The sequence below is a fragment of the Eretmochelys imbricata genome, chromosome 1, assembly GCF_965152235.1.
Source record: "Eretmochelys imbricata isolate rEreImb1 chromosome 1, rEreImb1.hap1, whole genome shotgun sequence".
Classification (NCBI taxonomy): Eukaryota; Metazoa; Chordata; order Testudines; family Cheloniidae; genus Eretmochelys; species Eretmochelys imbricata.
In genome coordinates this window covers 264,214,602-264,240,492 of record NC_135572.1, presented here as the reverse complement: position 1 = coordinate 264,240,492, position 25,891 = coordinate 264,214,602, and the positions used below count along the sequence as shown (strand labels likewise).

Below are 25,891 nucleotides of genomic sequence, written 5' to 3'. Positions count from 1 at the left end.
GAGCATTCTGGCCCATTAATGTTGATTTTTAGTAGGTCTTGGAACACAGGAATTTCCAGAGGACTGGAAATTAAGCCAGTGATGTGCCAGTATTTAAAAAGGGATGACCCAAGTAAGTGTCAGCTTAATTTTGATTCCAGGTAAGATAATGGAACAGCTGATACTGGACTTGATTAATGAAGAAATAAGAGGGTAAAACAATTCATACCAGTCAACATGGGTTTATGTCAGAGGTGGGCAAACTATGGCCCGCAGGCCCCTCCTGCTCGGCTCATGAGCTCCCGGCTGGGGAGGCTAGCCCCTGGCCCCTCCCCTGCTGTCCCCCCGCAACCTTAGCTCGCTGCGCCGCCAGCGTGGGAGGGGGCTGCAGTGCAGGGGCAGGGGAGAGCAGGAAGGGAGGCTCACCTGCAGCCACAGGGGAACAGGCAGGCGGGTGGCGAGAGCACAGCGGACGCAGACAGAGGACTCAGGAGGAGCACCGCGCAGCCTGCTGGAGAGAGGCAGCACTTTGAAGGGGAAACCACGGCTCCTCCTGAGTCCTCCACCCATGTTCGCAGGGCCGCATTCTGAAAGAAGCTTTAGAGGGGGGCCTATTGGGGCGGGGTTGTGGATAAGGGTTGGGGCAGTCAGGGAGCAGGGGGGGTTGGATAGGGAGTGGGGTCCCGGGGGGGGGTGCGGTTAGGGGTAGGGGGTCCCAGGATGGAGTGGTCAGGGGACAAGGAGTGGGGGGGGTTGCATGGGTCAGGAGTTCTGAGGGGGGAGCAGTCAGGGGGCGGAAAGTGGGATGGGGCAGATAGGGTTAGGGGAGGCACAGCCTTCCCTACTTGGCCCTCCGTACAGTTTTGGAACCCCAATGTGGCCCTCAGGCCAAAAAGTTTGCCCACCCCTAGTTTATGTTGATACCATTTTTCATTATATTGCAAATTTGATTGATGAAGGCAGTAGTGTTGGTGTAATACGCTTGGACTTTTGTATGGCATTTGACTAGTACCCAACTACATTTTGATTAAGAAACTAGAACAATACAAAATCAATATGATACATAATAGATTAAAAACTGGCTAACTGATAGGTCTCAAACAGAAAATCATTACTGAGAAGGTGTGTGTCTATTGATGTCTGCAGGGCTGGTTCTTGGCCCTATGCTATTCAACAATTTCATCCTGGAAAAAACACACAGAAACAACACTGATAAAGTTTGCAGATGCACCAAAGATTGAGAGTCAAATAATGAAGAGAACAGGTCACTGATACAGAGTATTCTGGATTGCTTAGTAAGCTGGGTGCAAGTGAACAATGTATGTTTCAAATATGGCCAAGTGTAAGGTCATCAAGGAATAAAGAATGTAGGCCATACACGATGGAGGACTCTATATTGGAAAGCAGTGACTTTGGAAAAGACCTAGGGGTGATCAAATACTCTGGCTACAAGGGCTAACACTATCCTTGGCTATGTAAACAGGAATCTCGAGTGGGAGTAGGGAAGTTATATCACCTCTGTATTTGGCACTGGTGTGACCGTTACTGGAATACTGTGTCTAGTTCTGGTGCCCACACTTCACTTGAAAAATTAGAAAAGGTTCATTGAAGAACCACAAAAACAATAAAAGGATTAGAAAACACTCCTTATAGAGATAGACTCAAGGAGCTAAATCTGTCTAGGGTATCCGAGAGAAGGTTAAGGGCTGAGTTGATCACAGTCTATAAGTACCTATATGGGAAACAAATCTGACAAAAAAGAGGGCTCGTCAGTCTAGCAGATAAAGGTATAACAAGCTCCAATGGATGGAAGCTGAAGCTAGACAAATTCAATATTGAAATAAGGCACACTGTTAAAAAAAAAAATGTGGGAAATTAATCTGTGGAACAACTTACCCTTGAGTTGTGGTGGATTCTCCATCACTGAAATTTTTTAAATTAAGATTGGTGCTTTTCTAAAAGATCTGCTCTAGTTCAACCCCAGCTATTGGACTCGATGAAGGAATTAGTTTAGGGAAGTCCTATGGCCTGTGTTAGGTAGGAGGTCGGACTGGATGATTACCATGATCCCTTTTGGCCTTTCACATCTATGACTCTACTGCACTGTGATGCCAACTCTTTAATAATCGGTGATGGGCTTGCTTTCACAGCACTTTGGTGCTGCCAGTCTGTCCTCTAGTGGCTGGCTGAGGAAAATTGCAGTTATTCCAGATAACAGTGATGGCTCTGAAACATTCTGGGACCCAGTGGGGAGCACCCTTTTCTTTTTTCTTTTCACAAACAGTGTTTCCGTTTGGGGAGCCCCTTTTTGAGATTCAAAAAGCACTGACTTTGGAGCACTGGCCGAGAGGTTACTACTTTGCCCTCTTGGGTTTATTTCCCATGGCAAGTCTCTCTCCGGACTGGTGCAGAGAGACTGGGTGCATTCTGCACTTTGGGGCCACATGTTCCAGGTTCACTCTCCAGTCCTATTGTCTCAACCTCTGGCCTCACGCTGGCTATCAACAACATTGGGTTGTATTGTTTGCATCTCATTAGCCGCGAGGGGCCCCCGTTAAAACGTGGGCTCCATTGTGCTAGATTCTATCCAGACAGAAATGGATTCTACCCCAAAGAGCTCACAACCCGCACGAGAGAGCAGAAGTGCACTCGCAAAGACATACTGGGAATTCATGTCTAGATGAGCAGGTTGGAGGATCACACCATCCGACAGCTGGCGTTTGGAAAGGCCTGTTCAAGAGTGAGTCTGCAAAGGCCTGGGATAGACCTGAGGAGAGCTTGGTTTCTAACCATGCGCACTCTGCTTCTGTTACTCTTTGGTGAAAGTGGAGGCAGAAGCATTTTCTTGACACCCAAAGTGCAGTGGCCAATATCCCAAGATGGCTGCCAGAAGGCAGGAATTGACCTTTTGTGTTGAGAAATCATGTGACAGTTGGCTCCTGCTTTGCTGTGAGCTGATCACCCTTGGAATGGTCTCGAGATTTTGGGCACACATGGGAGAGAGAGGATATTCAGTGCCTGCACGGAGAGCAGCTGTCCCAGTCTGTGGGTACTTTGTCTTTTTAAGGACATGCTGAGTGCTGCACTCTAACTTTAGCACAACGGTACGGATTGACTCGGCTTGTTTTATTAATGGAAGGATATAAATACATCTGTTTTGCATCTGCCTTGTTCCTCCATGTGCAAATGGCAGGCTTTGTCCTGACTCCCTTTGGTGATTAAACTCGCCATCTTTTCAATCACAAATCACATTTCCATGTGTCAGTAGGAAATGTAAAGCTACAAAGTCACTTTGCTTTGTATGGAAAGTGCGGCCCTTCAGCCTAACTCAGCTGAGAAGCCACTGATTTTGTGGAGCTCTTTAAAAATATCTTCACTTAATCTTTGTTTCTATCAAATGATCTTTTCCATGATTGGCAGGTCTAGCACTGCCGATGCACTATACCCCTTACCCACTCCACACTATTCCACCCCGTCCCCTCTGCCTCGGCTCTAAAAACCCTAGATCTCTGAGTTAAAAGCAGCAGTGCTCTTTAAAATTTTTACTACTACTTGGTTCTCCTCTGTCCACATGGAAGGAATTCAGACTCCATAAATATCTCACGAAATTGATCAAGTACATTTCACATGTGCAATTGACAGTTGTCTCAGAGGCCCCGGTTCTACAGAGCACAAAGTCAGTCACATACTCAACAGCTGCAGGGGCCGCAGCATTCTCATCATTTGAGGGGAGACGGCACCCTCCCATGACTCAGGAACAACATTGACCAGCTGTGGAATTATGCTCAAATAAATTGGTTAGTCTCTAAGGTGCCACAAGTCCTCCTTTTCTTTTTGCGAATACAGACTAACACGGCTGCTACTCTGAATCCTTGAACTCTGTGACTGTTCAGATACAGGGCTTTTTGGGGGAGGGTAATGTGGCAGAGCTCCGACTTTGTACCCGTGGGTCCCACGCTTCTAGGCAGTTTATGCTAGCCTCAGAGGCTCACTGTGACCCTCCACATAGCCCTTCTCTCTCTAGGGCCAGGGTTACAGTCTACTGAGCCCTTTTCATCATAAGCCAGCAAGGAGGTTGATGAGAGATCTCCCACAGTCTCTGTTGTCCCTATGGGTTCATACCCGAACAGTTTAGCCTCCTGTCCTGATGGGACCTGTCTTCCCCTCCCAGGAGGTATTTCTGTAGTGGCAGGTTGTGGGGAACCCAGGCCCGCCCTCTACCCCGGGTTCCGGCCCAGGGACCCTAATGGTAGCAGCTGTTGGCAGCTGACCTTTCACTGCCAGAGTTGCTACATTTCCCTGGGCCAGTTCCCCACAGCTCTCCTGCTTCTCTTCTTCACCCTTACCTTAGGGCTCCCTTACCGATGGCTTGAGGGTGTCTTCATTAACCAGCCCTTCAACCGTGCTTCCTTTCCTCTGGCTCTCCTCGGCCTGACTGGAGTGAGCCCTTTTATAGTATCAGAGGGGCCTTAATTAGAGTCAGGTGTTCACATTACCTTAATGGCCTCACCTGATTCTTTGCAGGTTAATTGGAGTCAGGTGTTCTCATTAGCCTGGAGCCCCTGCTCTGGTCACTCAGGGAACAGAAAACTGCTAATCCAGTGGCCAGTATATCTGCCTTCTACTACTTTGTTCTACCCAACTGGCCTGGGTCTATCACAGTAGAAAGAAAAGGGGCGGGGAGGGGGGGAAGGGGCAACCCACTCAAAGCTTACAAAAAATGTTGGTAAATATGGCACGAGACTCCACATTTATGGATTTTACATATTTGTGTCTCAATGACTCAATTCAATTAACTCATTTTATATTTAGGAAGGAAGCAGGGGGAGGGGTTCTAGCTGCCAACCTTGCAAACTCATCGTGGGCTCTGGCCGTCAAGCAGAGTTCTTTGTGGCTGTGATAAAGGCAATTAATATTCTAGTTTATTATAATTTAGTTAAGAATACTGTCAATGATGTGTGAACCAGAGTCAAATCCAGCTTGCTGTCCCATAGTGTGTTGGCTCTGCAGGAGGAGCAGCAATAGAAAGATGTGAAAGCTCGATGGAGAGAGAAAAAGGTCTCTGAAGACACAGAGAGGGTCAAATCCATCACTGATGTAATTCCAATAACTACTGCTGACTCTAGTGATGAAGGCTATGTCTGTGCTACAGATTACGTCACTCAGGGGTGTGAATAATCCACACCTTGAGTGACATAAGTTATACCGACCTAAGCGCTTGTGTAGACAGTGTTATGTCAGCGGGAGAGCTTCTCCCATCAGCTTAGAGCGTCTTCACCAGAAGAGCTGCACCGGTGCAGGGCCCTCCCCATCAAGTAGTTGTTGCTGGCTATTACTGGACAGCTATGGGCAATATGAAATTATCCATTGCAGCTACCTATTGTCAATACCCTCAAGTCCCAAACTGGACACAAACTAATGCTCTAAGCAATTGATACGTTTTCGCACTCAATGGAAATGCTGCTGTAACACTGAGTGCTCCAAGACACAACGCTAAATGCCCTGAAAGCACAATAGTGCCTTGGGAGCCAAATGCAAGGTTTTCCCCTCCTTCTCACCCCTCCTCCACACACACCTTTTCAGGCCCCATGCATCTGTGTATCCTAGTCTTGAAGTCCCAGAGCTGTCCAGGCCCTAAGCTCCCCAGAACCTCATGAACACCCTGGGTGAAATCCTAGCCTCATTGAATGCAATGACAAAACTCACATTGACATCACTGGGGCCAGGATTTCACATGCTGTGCTTTCCCTACCAGGACCTTGAGCGTTTACAGCCCCTGTTCGTGGTTGTGTGCTCTCATGGGCACAGGCACTGTGCTCATAGGTCCTGTCCCTGTTTAGACCCCAACCTGGGATGGTACCTCATATCTCCCCTGCCAGCCAGGGCCCATACCTCCATGCCTCCACTAGCTGTAGGCCTGTGCTCCCATGCACGATGCCCACAATCCACATTCTGCATTCCCAGGGCAGTAATTCCCTACCCAGGAACAAACCTTCTATTTTCTGTATTGTGCGTGTTTGCACACGGGCTCCTTGCTGATGAAGAACTGTAAGTTTTTTCACCCTATTTCTTTGGAAAGTTAATTCACCTGAGACATGTGATCTTGGATTTGGCCTAGGTACTGGACATAATGGCATAGCCATTTTGAAACCTGAGGGATCCAGACTGATCCCTTGAGCCAGTAGGCAATTCAAGGAAATTTTAACTACCACAAGCCATCAGGAAATTTCCCCTGCGTTTGCCAAAAAGTTACAGATTTGCCATGTAACCTCAGGATCCAAATAATGTGGGTGTGCACAATAGACTGACTGGGTACAGTACTTCCCAGAGCTTTTGTCCCAAGTTGATACAATGTTGTCGTTTTCCTTCCAGTGATTGTGCAAATACGCATTCCACTGTAGGGTCATGGAACGTATGTGTGCACAATACGTCTTGCAGAACGACAATTATTGTACATATCTGGTGAGTAACAGATTCTTGGCTTTTGCAATAGTAGTACTGGGTTTTCACATGGCGTGATAAGTGGTGTTGTCATGTGGGTGTGTACCTCTGAGTGGTGACTCTTTGTTCCTCAGTCTAGCACCTGCCTTCCTTTACCAAAGCGCCACCCTTTGGAAAAATCTTTAACTTAGTCTATTTTTAAAATACCCCCGTTCTTTTAATCCAAGAATTTTGCAGCATAGTCAGTGGAAAATGGTGCCCTAGAGAGAGAAAGGAATTAGAGGCTGAATTTAGAGCTACTGCAAGCAGGTGAAACTATACTGTCTTTGCTGGAGCTACACCTAATTCTAACAGTTGGAGTTGTGACCACAGCTGCTGAAATTCTAGCAGTGCTATACATTTCCAGTACACAGGGCTGACAGCAGGAGCCCAGCATGCTCAGCAGTGGAAGGTATCAAGTAAGCTCCTGCTCTGTTTACCCAAGTTGGTTAACAGGTGTGATATCCTGATACCAACATAAGGTCTGCTCAACATGAAGGGTGCATATTATGTATCGTCACTGGGCGGGGAAGCATAAAGTTTCCCTTAGAGTAAGTGAGGTACCATTTAGCAGCAGAGTTTGGCCCCTTGGCCTTCTTCCTGTACAAAAAAGCTCAACTAGCTTGTTAATTTCAGTAAACTAGTTGAGGAAGATCGAACAGGGAATGAACTGAGGCCAGTATGTAAAGTTAAGACCATGCATAAGTCTGTGCCGGATTGGAGCCTTGGGGCATAAAGCAGACAGGGAAGAATGTTTCTTTTCAGACTATTTACAAGACTGCAGAGGGAAGGGTCAGGACCTGTCACCTTCTTAAGTCAGAAATAATTGTTCCTTACAGAGCATTCAAGTTTACATGTCCTTGCCTCTGAAAGCAGGGTTGATGTCCAAATCATTAGGTATTTAAGACACTGACATTCCAGTGCTCACCAGGTTATTTTTGAACAACACTGTAAGGGAAGCAGCAGCTCTGATTTTTGTCCATTTTATTATAAATTTATCAAAAGTCTCAATAAGTGGCAGTAGAGGAGGGGACTGATACTTTTGGTGGAGAAATAAAAGGAGGAGACTCACCTGCATGTAACATTACTACTGTATTTCTAGACTTAGTACCTTGGATACCCTGATTCTGTCAAATAGTGACTGCCATGGATCCAAAAACTTGTCAACCTGGAGCAGAGAGAGGGCATCCTTGTCATGACTCACAACCTGGATTAAAGGGGCTGGGGAAAAAATCCATTACTGCCTATACAGCCAAGGCCTCAGTTCAGCGCTAATGAAAGCAAGAGCAAAATGTAGCTCTCCAAATCCACATTTACAGGACCAGGTTCTACTCTCAGCTACGCTGTATAACTCCAGTACTTTCCGTGGAGATACTCTGGCTCCACACCTTGCAGCTAAGAGAAGAATCTGGCCTGTCAAGTTAAAAGTAGTGGCGGCAACCCCATTCCACCCTGTTAAAAGCTTTGTCAGGCATGAGAAGAGACTCCACCTTTTGTGAAATTAGACACTGGCAAAAAGTTTCAAACTAGTGATTACAATGATACTAGTGATACAATGAATCACAGAAATCCATATTTAGGCACCTAAATAGAAATGGCCTGATATTCAGAGGTACTGAGAGATCCAAATTTCCGTTGAAGTCTGTGGGAGCAACAAACAATTTTGGACTGGGAAATCCACATTCAGAGTATTTCTCAACCTCAAGTTTTGCTTCCCCAATCGGTGTCCTGCCGCCTGACTTTTAACAACCTATGCACCTGTACCAGTTTTTCTCTTTTTTTTCCTTCTCCCTTCACAGCTTCTGAGCTATCTAATCCACTGGTATTTATAAAACGTCACCACAATACCTGATCAGAGTACATATGTTTGAGCAGTGAAAACTGCCCGATATAGGGATTATAGGGTGGTGGAAGAATTAGTATTCTGTCCTACTCCGGGTGTAATCAGACTCTTAAATTGACCACATTATCCTTCATTTCTCTGGCCTCCTCTTTGGATCTAGTTACTTGGGGAATAATATGGCCAAGAGATGAATCCCTCTCCGTGATAAGACCAGTGTCTCTGCCCTCTGACACTCCGTGCATGTCCATTTGAGGGAAATAACTTTTTCAAATAATTATTTAATTATTCTAGTGTACTGAAAATGTATAAGACATTAATCAGAACACATGGTAATGGATGAATAAGAATGATAAAAATGTAGAAAAAGCCATTTTTTCCTGATTGTTAGAGTCTGAGATTATAACATTTGGATGCAGATAAAATCAAAGCAAACACCAAGGGCCGTATGCCAAGATACAACCTATTTACCAGAACAAGAATATAGATAACAAGAATCACATTGACCATAAAAATAAAGAGAACAAGTTTTCCAGTCAAATCAACCTTTTCCTATGAGAAAGAAGGGTAGAAAGAAAAAGAGAAAAGTATATATCCAAGGCTCAAACATCTTCTTGCGTACCTATATTATTTATAATGATTTTAAATCCTACATGATAACCCAATATATTAGAAGAGAAAAAATAGTTCCTTTGGGAACAGCTGCCACACCGAATCCTTTAAAATCAGAGTCTCTGGTCTTTTTCCTCCTCTTGGGTATCTTCTCCACTCTTCTTAAAAATCAGAAAACTAATTTTTATCCATAAATGGCCTTTTTTCCCTTAATAAAAAAGTGTTTCATTTCGTGTGTCTTCAATCACTAAGTGAGTGAAGCATCCATACCCCTGACATAATGTATCTGTTTGTTTGTGACAAGCCAGCTCAGAGTGAGACATATGGCATCATCTGGGGAAGAATCAGGAATTAATCATCAATATATTACTTTGTAATAATAGAAGAGGAGGAACAATGCAACGTGATGGCCAACTCATTAGAGTGTCAAAGTTTGTCCCAGAAGATGGAGATACTTAGGTAGGCCTATTAGTAATGAGATTAGTTGGCTGGATTTCCTCCATATTTTAAGAGACAGTGAATCAGCTGCAATCACAAATTGACTTCTAAGAGCTGAAGTCATATACAATTTATGAAGACTGTTGTACTAGATTTTATGGACCTAATCAAGAGAGCCAAGACATTCTAGATTATGTTCTTTTGTTTTTGTATTCACAGTTGCCTTTGCAGATAACCTCCAAGGCTTTCCGTGCTCTATTACTGATAAATGTTTTAGAGAGACAAGGTAGGCGAGGTAATAGCTTTTATTGGACCAACTGCTGCTTCACAGTAAAAGCTATTACCTCACCCACCTAGTCTCTCTAATATCCGGGGACCAACATGGCTACAACACTGGAAGCAACAAGTGGTTTGGATTTATTCAACGTTTTGTAGACTTGAAGTTAGACCTTTGCAAAGGCCAGTAGATTGGATAATTGATTCAAATGGGGAAAGAGAATAACATTAGTTCCACACGTGTTTTTTCAAGCCATGCCTTAGTTGAAAGTAAGCAAAAAAATTTGGAATGAAGATGACATCAACATAAAAAGCACATCTTAAGGGACCCTAGCACATCAGCATAGAAAATGCCAGCCAGTCATCAGATAAACCTTGACAAACTGCATGGAACTAGGCTAGGTTGAAATATTTTTATTTTTGTGACTGGAGCATAGAGGGGAAAGGGATGGAGTTTCACAAACAAATCCATGTTTGTGGTTGGGGGGAACAGTTTACAATGGCTTCGCTGATTGATGGACAAAAGCTATCTCCCCAATCTGTGTAGAGGCTCAATTTTATAAAGAGCACGTTGAATATGATGTAAAGCATTCCATACCTCCCAGGTGATCCTCCACAAATCTTAATGGGAAAGCATTGTTCTATACCAGTAGTTCTCAACCAGGAGTACGTGTACCCTGGGGGTAATTAGAGGTCTTCCAGGGGGTACATTAACTCATCTAGATAGTTGCCTACTTTTACAACAGGCTACATAAAACGCACTGGCAAAGTCAGTACAAACTAAAATTTCATACGGATAATGACTTGTTTATACTGCTCTATCTACTATACACTGAAATGTAAGTACAACATTTATATTCCAATTGATTTATTTTATAATTATATGGTAAAAATGAGAAAGCGAGCAATTTTTCATTAACAGCATGCTGTGACACGTTTGTATTTTTAGGTCTGATTTTGTAAGCAAGCAGTTTTTAAGTGAGGTGAAACTTGGGGGTACACCAGACAAATCAGGCTCCTGAAGGGGGTACAGTAGTCTGGAAAGGCTGAAAGCCACTGATCTATACCATGGTTTATATTTAGGAAGGTCAGGTGCCTCTCCCGCCTTGGAGCACTTCAGATATTTCATGTGCATTTGGAGATATCTAACTGCTACCGTAATACATATAAATCTGCATAAAATGCCATCTTGGTTGAAAATGGAGATGCCTTTGATCATATAAAACCACTGCTCACCTCAGCCAGCAGTTCTACTGCATGAATAAACTGAAGGGGATATTTCAGTGTATGATTCTTCATTTGTGGTGTATTGAAACTCTGTTAAAATTGTAGGCGGTGACTTTAAATTTCAGGTTTTTATTCCTGGTCCTGCTTGCAAGCTAGGGGACTGTGAAAGTAGAATGAATTATATTGAAATTATAATTCATTAAAGAAATGCTGCTTGAAGAGTTTGTTGAAATATAGTTGTCAGGAAGAGAAACATTCAGGAGTGTGAGACAATGGGTCCTCAAACTAATTAACTTAGAGCTCCTACTGAGCTAGGAGATTGGTAAACATTAGTATGCAAATAAGATATGTATGTATATTTGTCAGTTTCTGCTTCCTTTTGTCTCCTATGTTAAATTGGCTTTGGCTTATCTGTATAAATAAGTTATCTTGAGCTTTTGCAGAAGGCTCACATATATCTGGGTGCATTGGCAAAGCGCTTTGCTAATGAACAGAGTGGTCTGACAAATTCAGTGAGTCTTGAATCTGACTTTGACAGGACGCTGTAGGAAAGCATGTGATCAGTCAGTCTGCAGACAGTCTGTCCAGACTCTAGAGTATAGTGGGTGAGTTGTGCCTCTCTGTTTTTAGGGAGCAGCCTGCTTTGTCTCTCTCTGTTTTGTGGCTTTTGTTATTGTGTGGATATGGGTTACTTGCAGGATTCTCTGGGTATATCTCATTTAATCATTTCCCTGCCGTTGCTGGGGCCTCCAGCACCAGGGCACCTCAGTCCCTCTTGTTCACTGCCTGTGGCACATAATAGTCTAGTCTCCTGTGGGCTGCAATACTCTGGTATCATTTCAGTTGTTGGGTTTAGAGTGCAGGTGCTGGTTGATGCTGGTGGCCTGTGCTATACAGAAGCCCCTTTGTTTTCAGTTTAATCTGATTTTTACCAAAAAATTCCTGGGTTTTACAAAAAGTAGTATTCATTTTTTTTTACAGATTTTCACCTTACTTTTCTATCATTCAAATATATAAAAAAAAATTCTTTTATTAGGAAAATACAATACGTTGCATGAGATATATGTATTACCATAGTACATTAGTCTGTGTGTATATGCAAAGCTGCTTGTTGAAGTAAAGCTATGTATTAGTCTAGAACAGGGGTCTCCAAACTTTGAGACAAGGGCCATATTAGATTTCTGAAGGGCCTTCGTGGGATGAAGTGACTGTGAAAAAATTAAACATATGCAAAATCGTTAAAAAAAAGAAACATTATTTTAGGATTAGCGAGAAGTATGGTACTGATGTTTTTCTGAAAAAACTGCATTTAGCTGTGATTCAAAGTTAGTGTTCCCGATCATCAAAATTGATTGTACATGTTCATCAGACAAGGTCGATCTGTAGTTGGATTTCACATATTTCATCATCTCAAATGTTTTTTCACACACATAAGTAGTGCCAAACACTGACATTAATCCACAGACAAGGTTTTTTACATGAGCATATTGATCACTTGGCCGGCATTTATAGAACTCTACCAGATTTCCTTCCTTATATTTGTCCTTCAACAAATCATTGGATTGCAGGTCAATCACTTCCATTTGAAGTTCAGGTGGCAGTTTTTCGAGATCGCAATGAAATGGGTTTTGGAAGATCCATATTTCTCCTGCATTCACATCAAGGTCAGAGAAACACTCCTGAAACTGTAGTTTCAGATCAGAAATGATTTCTTGTGCAAACATAGTTGGGAATCGTGATTCAGTTGAACTTGGTTGAACTTTTCACAACATGTAAAATGAGCAAAGCAGTCCCTCATCAGCTGGGACTCGAAAAGAACTAGTTTTTGCCTGAATGCTTTCACCTGGGTGTACATGTCACAGATGAGCCCATTTTCTCCTTGTAGTCTAAGATTGAAGTCATTCATGTGCTTGGTTAAGTCTACGAAAAAAAGCTAATTTCCAAACCCATTCACTGTTTGTGAGTAAAGGTAGAGGTCATTTTTTTAAATTTAAGAACATTTCAATTTCAGTTCTAAGCTAAAAAAATCACGATAAAACCTTTCCACAGCTAAGCCATCGAACTGAAGTGTGGTAGGGCAACTCGTGATATTCTGATTCTATTTCCACCAGAAATGCTTGGAACTGACGATGGTTAAGTCCATGCGAGCGAATGAAATTCACGGTTGAAACTACGGGTTCCATAACACATGACAAATCCAAATATTTCCCGCACAATGCTTGCTGATGAAGAATGCAATGAAGAATCATAGGCTTGGGTTTCATAGGCCCGCACTTTCACAAGCTTTGTAGATTTGTCCAATCAAACCTTTTTTGGAACTGCACGTATTTCTACCTCCATCAACTGTAACGTATTTCAGTTGTTTCCATTGCAGGTTGTATTGAGAAAGTGACTTTTCAACTTCTTTGAAAATCTTTTCACCTGTGGTTGTTCCATGCATACTATGCACAGAGGCTAGTTCTTCCATAACTTCAAAATTACTGCCGACCCCGTGAATAAACAACAGCAGCTGCGAAGTATCGGAAACATCAGTTGACTCGTCAAGTGCGAGGGAAAACCACTCAAACTTCTTAGCCTTTTCATTCATCTGGAAAATTATATTACTGCCAATGTCCTCGATTCTGCGACCAACTGTGTTTGCCGAAAGACTAATTGTCTTAAATAAATCTACTTTTTCTGGGCATATTTCTTCGGCTGCTTGAATCATACATATTTTAACTAGCTCGCCATCAGTAAATGGTTTTCTTCATTTTGTTAATAGGTGTGCCACTCGGAAGGTGGCTCTTGTTGCAGCTTTGTTCTTGGTTTTCTTCTTCTTAAATATAAACTGTTGTGACGATAAGCCACGTTTCATGGATTCTAATTTATCTGAACGTAGCTTTTCCGTAAATTGAGAGTAGTTCGACCAGTGCTTGGTTCCATAATGTCTACAAACGTTGTATTCTTTTAGCACTGCGATAGTTTCGTTACATATTAAACACAATGCTTTAGTACCTGATTCAATAATGAAATAGTCCACACTCCATTGTTCTTTAAACATGCGACATTCAGAATCAACCTTTCTCTTCTGTCCTTTTACCAACATAATGGCCCCAGTAGCAACAGACTTAAACACAACGAATATACATTTCTCAATAGTCTGACACGCGCTAAGACAAAAACTGAGGGAAACAACAACTCATCACGCATCCAGTTCCTTCTGCCGCTACTAACCTACCTACTGCGTGCTCATCGGCTCTGCGACCCTGGCAGGAATGCAGTGACGTAATGAAGTTCTGCTGCGGCTCTGGGGTTTCTGCTGCTGGCCCCTTGCCAGCCGGGGTCCCGCCGCTGCCTGCACCCAGCACCCGCTGCTGGCCTGGGTAAAGGAACCCAGGCTGGCAGTGGGCTGAGACCCCGGCTGACAGGAGCCCGCGGCGGGAACCTCAGAGCGGTGGCGGGCTGAGCTGCTCAGCCCACTGCTGCTCTGGGATTCCCGCCACGGGCTCCTGCCAGCCGGGGTCCGGCCGCCCGATGCGATGTTGGTTGGGGGGCTGGACAAATCGAAGCCACTGGCCGTAGTTTGGAGATCCCTGGTCTAGAAGATGCACACAACAAACAGGCATGCACACAAGCTCTGAAGCGCATGCGGGTCTGAACGTACCGATGAATTTCACGTCGACCATGTACATGTTTCAAGCTGTTAGCAGATAACAGTTTAAAGATTTGATACACTAAAATGGGAAGAAATCAAAAATCTGTATCAGACTATGTTTCAGAACACAAGGAAGTATTCGAAAGTTTTAAAAAAAACAAAAACGGGAGAAAAGGATGAAGTTGAGTGTATGCGCTGCAAATGGTATAGCCCAATTATTAAATGTAAATATTTGTAGGCTAATAGTTCTAAGTCTACAGCAGTCCATTGTTTATTCAAATGAAAAGTTTTATTTGGGGATTAGAGATATATCGTTTTCTTAAACTCAGAGGTAGCATTATGTTTTGAGTTCTGTTTTAGTTCTGCAGCAAACGCACATTGATTAATGGAATTCAAAGCATTAATCTACTAAATACTTCCCCCCCACCGTCTTTCCATCCACCAAAATAAACCCCGATATTTACCCAGTAAAATGATGAATAGTCTTTTGCACTGATTTTCACCAGTTTTTGTTGTTATGGTAATAAACACTGTTAAATTCCTGGGAGAATAAACACTGAAAACGAAGGGCCCTAGCTATACAGGAGGTCAGACTAGATGATCTAGGGTGCCTTCTGGCCTTAAATGCCATGATTCTAAGGATAAGCCTACACTTAAACCGCTACCGCAGCACAGTTGAACAGATTCACTGTAGACACTCACGAGAGTCATAGGAGGGATTCTCCCGTTGCTGCAGTTAATCCACCTCCCCAAGAGGCAGTGGCTGGGTCGATGGAAGTATTCTCCATTGACCTAGCCATCAGCTCCACTGGGGGTGATGTTGGCTTAACTCTGTCTCTTGGGGGTGTGGATTTTTCCAACCCCTGAGGGATGTAGCTATGCTCATGTAACTTTTCAGTGTAAACATTCCCTAAGGAAAGTCGTGTTATGTTGCAACCTTCTAGCAAGAGTATTTGTTTTTTATCTAACTTCTCCATGTGTATGCCGTGAATGGTATATTTATACATAAAAGTTTGCTAATTTGCCATATCTGTCAATTCCAAATACGCTGTATACAGCAAACTGATCGCCTCAAGTTTCATTTTCAGCTTCTCAGCTATTTTTCTTATTTCAGCTCCAGTCCCTCCCTTACCTCCCTCAGCTAAATGTGTGACGTCTGTCTTAATCACACAGGCTTTGTTTATGATGGCTGGTGTTGCTATTACAGCATCCAGCCAGTTTCCTTTGGACGCAGCAGGAGGTGTTTCAGCTGAACCGCGTCCCATTGCCTTAGACTGTCTAGTTCTGCTAGGGATACTGCTTTCTTCTGACCTTGAACTAGGGTTAGCTTTTTGTTGAGTTGATTTGTTTAACTTTGTAATGTTTCTATATAATCCCTGAGCTGAACCAGCAGCAGACAAGAAATCATTCAAGTAGTTGCATGAGGCCTCCGTCTTCTGAAAAGCTTCTAATTCACAATCCTCTTCATTGGACATTTTCAGATAATTCAGGGTGTTTTCATATTGCTGTAGCAACTTCTTAACTTTATCCTCTATCTTGAAGTTGTTATGATTTTTGTATACAAGTCTGGAAATATTTGCAACATCACCTAATATCTCCCAACCAAGACCGAGACGGCCCCCATGTTTTACTAGATTAAAAATGCTTGAAATAAAACCCATGGTGTTTGCTGCAGTACGTATTGTGGCACATTTTTTATGGACTTCATCCATGGTGTCTACCATTTCCTCAAGGCATCGTATGAAGCTTTCCACCTTCTTTCTTTGCTCGGGAAACTGCTTCAGGAAGTCACCGATACTTTCTTTATTCCTGTTGGATGACAAAGTCATGTGTTTATAGTTGGTGCCATGGGGTCAGTCAACACATGAGAGCTGCTAAAAGGTAAAGGCTTGACTGGAATAACCAAATACACAAATGCAGAAGAGTTGAATACTGGCTACTCATGGACAGTAAGTGCCCCAGTGAAACTCTGTTCTATTCAGGTTCTTATGCCACACCCCTCACCTTGTATGAAGATGTTGGAATGACAGGAGGTAATACACTGCAGAGACGTCGCTCTTGGGGGAGGGTGGGATTCTCTGAAGCTTCTCCTCCTGGCAGGGGCGCTGGAATGATTTGTAGAGTGGGGCTGCTGAGAGCCATTGAACCAAACTGTAAACCCTGGATATGGTGGAAACCACTTCAAGCATAAGGGTGCGGCAGCACCCCTAGTTCCAGCACCTATGCCTCCCAGTGAGTCCCCTCTAAAACCGACCTCAGACGGAGTGCCTACAGAACAGTCAATGATGGTTAAATGGTGGGTGTGCAGTGACTGCTGCTGAACATGCTCGTTGCAGTGTTACCTTCCCCTTCCCCCTCTCTCTTTGCTGTATCCACTTGTTCTCCCTCTACGCTGAAGTTGTAAGCTCTTTGGGACAGGGGTTACCTTGTTATTTATATATATGTGCTTCATCTAGCGCACTGGGAAACCCAAACCCTGCCCGAGCCATCTAGATACTACCCCAATAGCAATAATTGTAGCTCTCTTGTCATTTGGGAGGGTTGAGACAAGAGCTCCCCCAGGCAGACAGTGGCACAGAATCAGCAGCGAGCGGTAGGATGAACAAGAACTTGAAGCTACCTGCTACCCGTGTGCTTGAGACCTAGACAGCCACTGGGGTGTTAGTGCAGAGGAGTTGTTGATAGCCCAGAAGTTTGACGGAGATGCCCGGACAACCAGACTCTGTGCACAGGACAATCTATGCCTGGACACCCAGCCCACGCAGGCTCCTTGTTTGGAGGGGGAAGTAAGGTGTCAACTTCTAGAATCAGGACATGTTGCCCCTCAGTTGCTGTCTGCAGGATGGGGGAAGGGAGGAGGGGACACTCCATTTGCTTCTCAGCAGGAGCCCAGCTGAGCAAAAGCACCCAGCCCCTTGTCAGCTAGTGGTCCCAAAATAGCTCGGCTCCTTGAGGCATTGGCAAAGGAGAGAGAATTTTAAAAAGTGAGTGACCTTATTTTAGCCACTGCAATATATCGGACTAGGGTCGTATCCCTTTTAACAGTCCGCGAGCCCTCTAGTGGCACTCCCTGCGTTCTGTGTTTTAGAAGCCCCCGGACACCAGCCGGAGCAGCAGCGTGTACGTGACTAGGCTGCCTGCCATGTTTGTATATGTTAGTAAACATGGTTACTTAGGGCCCAACTGTGCCCATGCGGTTTCTTTGTGTCATTATTGGCTGAGGAGCAAAAGACGCAGTGCCTACATTTACTGAGATGGAAAGTATAGTTTGATATTGGGGAGGGGGAAGCACTGTTGGGATGTATTCTGAAGCACTTTGAAAAGTCACTGGAGGCAGAAGTCAGCAGCACTCTCCCTTGACTTGGAAAACCTGCAAAGCTGTTGACCCACAGGATGCTCTAGCCACTTCCCCAGCTTGGGATTCACTTCACGCCTAACAAACAGGATACGAGCCAGCCATGCAGCACTGCTCTCAGATACCACCCTGAACGGTGTAAATCAGTGTGTCACATGCACCAAAGGAGGAAGTAAGTTGCTCTGCTTTACTGGTTAAATCTCTCTTAGGGTGAGTCTGCACTCAACGTTTTCTTAAGATTTCCCATCATTGCCCTACATCCCACCTCAATGATCTGTTTGTTTTAAACAGTGAACAGAGAAAGGGCCAGAATCTTAACTGTTAAAATGAAAGCTGAATTCAGGCTGAATGTGTAACAGCTGCGAGATATAGGAATTGCCAGGTTGGATCATACCCTACATGTCCATCTACAGTAGTTCAGTATCCTGTCCCTAACAGTAGCCAGCACCAGATGCTTCAGAGGAAAGGGTAAAAAAACTCCTGCAGCAGGCAGCTCTGGTATAACCTGCCTCCAGGGAAAGTTTCCCCCTAAACCACAATAGTTAGAGGTTGTCCTATGCCCTAAAGCTTGAGAAGGGGACTTCTTTCTATCATAACTGGCACCTGGAGACTGTGTCACTCCCCAGCTAAGGAACCTGGACTTTGATGGACTTTGAGTGCAAAGGATAGCCTTAAAAATGCTAACCCTCGTCACTAATTCTCAGAAGCCCTGTTTATGGTCGAGAAATTTTCGAAAAAAATTCCCACTCTGTCCATTGTCAATTCAGCTTCACAGACATTAGTAACATGGAGAGCCCCAGCTCAGGACTCATGCTGCTGGTTTTAATGTTGTGTCCTGTAACCCTGCTCAAGGCAGATCGAATACATTTTCAGTTAAAAAAAACAAAAACAAAACAACAAACATCAGAAACGTTTCACAGACACTGCACCTATGCCTAGAACTGGAATATCACAGCCTGCATTTTTCACATAACACGGAACATTGTGTCGTACTAAAGGGGAAGGAAATTAAAGCAGATCAACTGGTTAACTTCTGTGCGCAAGAATTCTTAACTGGCCAAAATTGCCGTGCATTACCTCTCAAGATATATCAAGGCCTGCTTGACCATCATCAAATCTTCAGCATTCAAGTCAGTGACAATCTTGTCTACCAGTGTCCTCTTTAGATGCTTTGATATTTCAAGGTTGTCATCAAGATTTTCTAAATCAAATTTAAAATAATTAAACCAAGTATTCCCTTGTGTTTTGCATGCGAGTCAAACGAAGAAGGGGCAGGAAGCTACGCGCAGTGGTTCATGCACTGTGCTGAGCTACAGGAGATTAGAACTCAGTTCCAAGTCCTGATCCTTCATTCTCTGGACTCTCAAGTCCTGGAAATGCTCCTCATAATCATGTAGAAGACCCAGATTTGGGTCCCAGGCTCTCTCGTCGCAGGTCAAGTGTAACTGGGAGTGTTCTACAGGTTACCTGGGTGACCCTGATTAGGGTGACTCTCACAGCCAACAGGATGATGAGAGAGGAAAGCAGGAACCCCTGGCCCTGAAAGGGTGTTTTAAGTGTGATGCACTAGTTCTGAACAGTGAAAAATAGAGATTGAGAAGCAGCCTGAGCTGCAGCAGATATTCAGGTACCTTCAGAAATACTGGATGCTCCTGAAGATATCCTGGAGGAAAATACTCTCTGCATCTTCTCTGTTGAACCCTTCAGGGGTATCTTATTAAAGGTGACTCAAGAGGAGACTGATGTGGCTTGTGGAATGACTGAGAATCTAGTCCCTAGTGGGAACAGGTGCCCATATTATAAAACTATCGGTGGAGTCAAAATTGGCATGAGCTGACCCTTTGTTGGTAGCCTCAGGGATTCCATGGGCAACATTCCCACCCCTGAGAGGTGTAGCTATACTGAAGCCCTGGTGTAGACAGCACTTCTGTCAACCTAGCTACTGCTCTTGGGAAGGTGGATTAACTACGCCAATGGGAGAACCCTTCCCGTCAGTGTAGGTGGTGTCTACACTGAAGCACTATGGCGGCGCAGCTGGTGGGGCGGCCTCTGGGGTCATGTGCCGCCCCCACCGCCCGATTTGCTGCTTTGCTTGTACTGAGCATGCTCACAGACTGAACATGCTCAGTAACATCTGCTGAAGCTGCTGCCCTCACTCTGCCCTGCCCCCCAAAGGGCAGGTCTCTGAGTGTAAACATACCCTGAATACCTTTCCAAGACCTGAGGAAGAACTGTCTGTAGCTCAAAAGCTTGTCTTTTTCACCAAGAGAAGTTGATCCAATAAAAGATATTACCTTGTCTTTCAGTTAGTTAGTTATTTTGCCTTAATCTGGCAAATGTCAGTTTGAAATGCCATTTGACTGAAACATAAGGCTTTTCTCAGTGTGTAGAAGGAAGAACACTAATAAATCTTCAGTGCTCTGCAGAATCTTCTTTGCAGTAGAAATAAAACCGATCACATTTCTGACGTGGACTCTTATCTGTAAATGCTAGATGAAGCACTAGAAAATATATTATGAGGAACAATCTTGTGCTAGCAGGCCACGAGAGAGGAGTGGACTCAATTACCTTGGTAGATCTTTTTCATCTGTAATTTCTTTGCTCCCTTAATTTAAAAACTGGTCATTTAAAGTGCTCTGGGCGGCTAGTTGGCTTGGACTCAGTAATTTAATTTAACAGCTCGTGTTCAGAGCCTTGTAAGTGTGTCCTCGCTCTGGTAACTATGTGGGTTGGGTTCAAGAGCACATCACAGTAAGGAAGGTAAAGTTAATATTAACAACAGCACTGCATTAGGACAACCATTTAAGAGAAGGAAAGCAAAGTGAATCTGGTTGCTGTGACCATCAGAAACAGTCTGCTGTATGTTTTCTTTAGTAAACAGTTCACGTTTTACTAAGAATTCCAACTACAGTGTGTTATGTTTGCCAGCAGGAGACAAAACAATAGCACCTTGCTTGATAAATACAGAAGATCTAAATCAATAATTCAAATGAAATCCTATCGCACTTACCTCTCGGGCTGCCACTTCTTTGTCTGTGTCATGATTTGCATGGCTTTCCCTCTCCACTGATGGCCTGGCTGTGCTGTGGGAGGACAAAGAGCAAAGCTTTCAAAAGAAAGTGGAACCAGGAAACCGGTGAGATAGAAACCGAAAGCAGATCCGATGGGGATTTAGTGCGTGTTTTGCAAGGTTAAATTAAGGTCTTGGGGCTCTGGTTAACAACTCTGCATTGAATTGCCTTTCATCATATGCAGATAGCCTGTCTGTGGAGAAAAAGTTCATGTAGGGTTGAGCATGAAACTCCTGGGCACCTCTTACCACCCAGTTCAACATTCAGCCAGCAGACGGCTCTCTAATCCTTCTAGAGTCCAGCACAGGAGTGGGAAGGAGGAGGTCACTGGGGGACCTGGCTCAGAAGAGAGCTGAGGGCCCTGTGGGAGGAACTGACTGTTGAAAGAAGTCCAGGCAGCTGGAGAGCTGAGGCTGGAAGGCGGGATCAAATCACAGCCTGTCGCTGGCAAGGGACAAGCACGAGCTGCTGCCAGGGGTACATCAGGTAGAGAGGTTACACCAAGACTCTTTCCTTCATCACCTCGTATTGGGTTGTTCTTGGCCTTGGGGACTCTGAGTTAGGAGCTGCTGAGCTGATCATTTATCATCTCTTTTGCCTGTGACTAAAGCAACTGTGCTGAGTGTCTTTGCACCTTACCTCTTCAGCCCTAGTTATCCTCCATGTTATCACAGTGAATGGGCGCTCACCCCGAGGGCTAGAGCTGAAAGAACTCAGTGCTTGGAGCATCCAAACCATTCACCTCCAGGGGTGTGGTTCATCCAGTGTGATACCAGATCCCTACAAGTCAGTGATCCACAGTGACGCCCTGCACTAGGGTTGGATACAGTGTCCCGTGGCTTGCAAAGTACAGCTCTCACGTGTGGGGGCTGCCATTTTCTAATCCTCAGCTCTGTTTACAGAGCTGTGGAAGATCTGCCTTGCTCCCCGAGGGACAGTGCAGTGTGGACATGTGCTGAATTGGAGGAAGATTCAGCTACAAAGGGTCCTGGCACAGTGGAACCTGCTGTCGTTGCTGGGTTTTTTGAGCCTCACATTTGCACCAGCATGTGAATCCCTTGTGCTGTTACCAGGACCCATCTTTAACATCCCTGGCTTTGTCACTGCACAGAACTGTCTGTGTTGCAGAGATTATCTTGGTCGGTTTTAGCATGAAATGAATCTGCACTTAAAGCATTTTTTCAAGCATAGCCACCAGATGGCTTCAGATCATGCCAGTGGCTAGAAATCTGGACTACAACAGAGATACCAGCAGGAACATAACATTTGAATATGCAGAAAGAGCTTCAATGTCTGCCAGTTCAGTTCAGTACGATAGTTGTTAGGGTCAGATACACACAACTGGGGAAATGTTAGACACATGATGTGAAAACTTCTAATGTGAAGCCTTGCGAGAGACCGGAGTCTATTCTGGGCAGCCTAATGAGACTAAAGGGAGATGACAGGAGACATGGTTATTTGGAGGTGGGGGACTTGGACGGTCGGACTGTGGAATGTATGAGAGCGACACAAGAGCCCAGTGCTGTTACGGGCCTGAGGCACGACGTTCTGGGAGTTTGGATCCAGGGTTTTAATTCAGCTCATTAAAGAGCTGGAGGCCTCCCCAAACTGCAGACTTGGAGCTGGCCTTCCGGAGTTTGTGGACGGTTGGGTCTAGGATTTTGGCTTGGGCCTATTACTAGTTCCTGTGTGTGGGAAGCTGCCTAAGCAGGGAAAGCGGGACATGCTGTGTTTGAAATTAAATATTTTAGTAGAATGTGCTGACTCTGGTTCGATTTGTCTGTGAATGTTCAGAAACGAGCTCCCATCACGTGTTGGTGGAAAGGTTATTCTCCCTTTCTTTGCAACCTGGCTTTCACCTATGATTTGATGTCACAATAACTTAGCTATTCTGAATGTACCAACAGTCTGACTAGTTCCCTCCTCGGCCTGCTAGGAGTTGAAGGTCAGGCCATGGGTCACCCTCCCCAACTCTCCCCTCTCCTGCTCCCCCAGTTTGCAGTAAAATCTTGGATTTGGCATGTGATCTCAATGTCACAACCATCTGGGCAATCTGTTCTGGGAATGGGCATCATATGAATTGTGTGTGTTTTGCCATATTGATCCTAGCTAGTACAGTGGGGGCCTGAACCTGTTCTGGAGCCTCTGGGCTCTACTGCAGTACAAATAATAAATCATATTTTCTAGGATGCGCTTTCTGAATGGCAGGGCTGGTTTTGGGGGTTTATGTGTAGGTTTTTGCCACTGCAACGTGTATTTTTAAATGGGAAACAAAGTGCACGCGATGCCCTCAGTGCTCCTCCATTTATATTATCAGTAATTTTGAAAGAACGTTTTTTAATTTCCATGTCTGCACCTTTCAGACTACAGCTTTATTTTCCAGTTGGATTAATTTTTTTCAGACACATTTTTAAATCATTCATAATGAGTCAGGAATTAAACTGCATGTGTCTAATGGGAAATACATGTGCACAGCTAGGGTTTCATATGGCTGCCAAGCTAGCTCTGCTTGGTCTTAACTCTTCACGGCATAAAATACCAATAAACCCCTCTTTTGCCAGGCCCGGTCTGTTGGTCTCAAAGGCAGGACATGGGAGCAATGTCACAGCTGCTGTACAGGGTACATTCTGTAGGGCACTGGCTTTCTCTTGTTTTCCCTTCAAGGGCTCATACAGCCTTCCTTTTTCTCTAAGTTACTGTCTGTACATCCTCTCAGCTCCCTCTTGGTACCCTGGTCCTGAGGGTATGGATGCACGTATATTGGTTCTTGGTTAGTGCTGGCTGAGCCCGAAAGAACTCATTAGCCTCTTCTCTTCTAGAGTGAGGGTGTGCCCCTCCCCTGAAATGTAAAAGTTTTGACCCTCCACCTTCCAGAAATACTGCTTTGCTACTCTCCATGCTAGTTCATGGCTGTGTGGTTGGTTAACCTAGAACTGCTAGGACTGCACAGCATGGCTTTCATTTCCAGTGAAGGGAGTTGGGGGAATCTCCCCTTCTCCGGATGCTCTTGCAGATGGGGGTGAGTTTCAGAACTCTGGAGAAATTTCTCTCTCCCTCATGCCTTCTCTTCACACCCAGCCCCAGTTTCCACTGAGTCTGTACAACACCTACCGTTGAGGCAAGTAGGTGATACTCTAATATAAAAATAATGGTGGCCAGGCACAAATATCTCAGGTGTATTTATCTATTTGCTGAGGTGAATTAAAATGCTTCAGTGAGTATTACAGATGTGGGCAAGGCAGCTAATACACTCAAAACAGAAAGGAAGAAGAAGTTTAATGCTTTACAAGTTCATCTGAAAAGCAGGTACTGCTCTTGTAATTTTACTCCTGAGCAGATCTCTCACACATGCGTACAGGATATTGTTACTTTCTCTTAAGCACAGGCAAAACAGGGTAAACTCCTAGCAGGGTGATTCACGGTGTCCCAGGTCCTGTACAAACAAAATGCACGACATCTCCCGATCCTTTCACTGAATTCCAAACACAGGAGGGACTGAATTACCGTATCAGTCTCTTTGAACTGTTCAGATTGTTTGATGCTTTTGGTCAAAGTGGAGCTGGGATCTCCTTATTAGTTGGCATCATGTGTCGCTTTTGGGGGCTTTGACGTCCTACCATGATCTCCCTTCCCCTTGTGGCTCGGTTCCTCTCCTGGCCCAGTGCTGGAAATGGGAACTTGAGTCTCATCTATTGGTACACCATGCCTTTCAGCTCCTCATACAGCTCGCTGAGATTCTGAAGGTCCTTTTCAAGGTAGCTAGCTTTTTCTCTTATATCTGCTGCAGCCTCCGCCTTTGCCCCCTCAGTTAAATGGATGGAGTCTTTCACGAGACTGTAGGCATCAAACAAGACAAAAACTCCTGCTGCTGTGGCACCGAACACCCTCGCACCTTTGGACATGGCAAGGGTGGTCCCACCTAACGCTTTTTGCACTTGCTTGGTCCCCTTTGCTGAGTTTCGGGCTGCACTCCCAGCCGCGGTGAGCCGTTTTGCTAAGGCCTTCAAACCAGGGTTAGCTTTCACCACTTTGAATGGTCTTACGTTGGTTCTTATCCCCTTAACGCTTTTGTATACTACCCCTGGAATTTTACTAGCGGTGGAAAGGACGGGTTTCAGGTGTTCGACCATGGCCTCGCTCTTTGGAGAGAATTTGGGTCTGAAATCCACTTCGTCGGGGAGGGACAGTGTTTTCAGGTTGCTTTGGCATTCCACCAGCAGGTCGTTGGCTTTGCTCCTTTCCTTCAAATTGCTGACGTTCTCATATATGCTTACAGAAATGCTGGTAGCTGCTGCTGCCGCCCCTAGGCCAATCCCAGTTGCCGTAAGAGCCAAACTCCCCCCTGCCGTCAGTGGTGCTAAGGTCAGCCCAAGGATGGTCAAGATGCCGGACGCCAGGCTCGTGGATTTCGCGGCCATGTTGGCAATGGTGCAGTTCTTATGGGTCTCATCAATGCTGTCTGCCATAGCCTTAAGGCACTGGATACACTTCTCTATCTCCTTTCTCTGGTCAGGGAACTGCTTCAGAAAGACCATGATATCTTCACTGGCACTCTCTTCCCAGGGGATGATTCCTTCAGACCTATTAGAAGCCAAAGGTATATTTTGGTCACTGCAAGAGACCTTATAGTTGTGCGGTGAAAAGTGACTGTTAAAAATGGCCCCTTCTTCCTCAGCAGATCTGTTCCCTTGTATGTATCAGAGTCATAGCCATTCATGGCAATGAAAATATTTTCTGACTTGTGAAGAGACTGTGTGTTCTAATGGCTAAGGTACTGCACTGGAACTTGGGAGATACCTGATGCTTATTTTGGCTCTGCCACTCACCAGCTGGGTGACCTTGGACAAGTCACTTTACCTCTGGGTCTCTGTTTCCCCACCACCCGTTGCCTTGACTGTAATCTCTTTGGGGCAGGGACTGTCTGCTAACTTGTGTGATACAGTGCCCAGCACAATGGAGTTTCAGTCTTGGCTGGAATC

The 25,891-nt window shown here is 44.7% G+C and overlaps 1 protein-coding gene and 1 long non-coding RNA gene across 2 annotated transcripts in view; both read right to left on the bottom strand.

Moving 5' to 3' along the window:
* Positions 1–14,663: 14,663 nt before the first annotated feature.
* Positions 14,664–20,953, bottom strand: LOC144259350 (uncharacterized). The gene is made up of 3 exons (XR_013344838.1): positions 20,852–20,953; positions 18,919–19,042; positions 14,664–16,295 (listed from the first exon to the last, which is right to left on the bottom strand). It is a non-coding gene; the product is annotated as an uncharacterized LOC144259350 (long non-coding RNA).
* A 3,125-nt stretch (positions 20,954–24,078) lies between these two features.
* The window catches only part of LOC144259349 (apolipoprotein L6-like), a 48,410-nt gene continuing 46,597 nt past the window's right edge, over positions 24,079–25,891 (bottom strand). Inside the window, exon 6 of the mRNA XM_077807559.1 lies at positions 24,079–25,493. Within this exon, the coding sequence (XP_077663685.1) occupies positions 24,602–25,493 (892 nt within the window). The 3' untranslated portion in view covers positions 24,079–24,601. The remainder of the gene's footprint in view (positions 25,494–25,891) is intronic.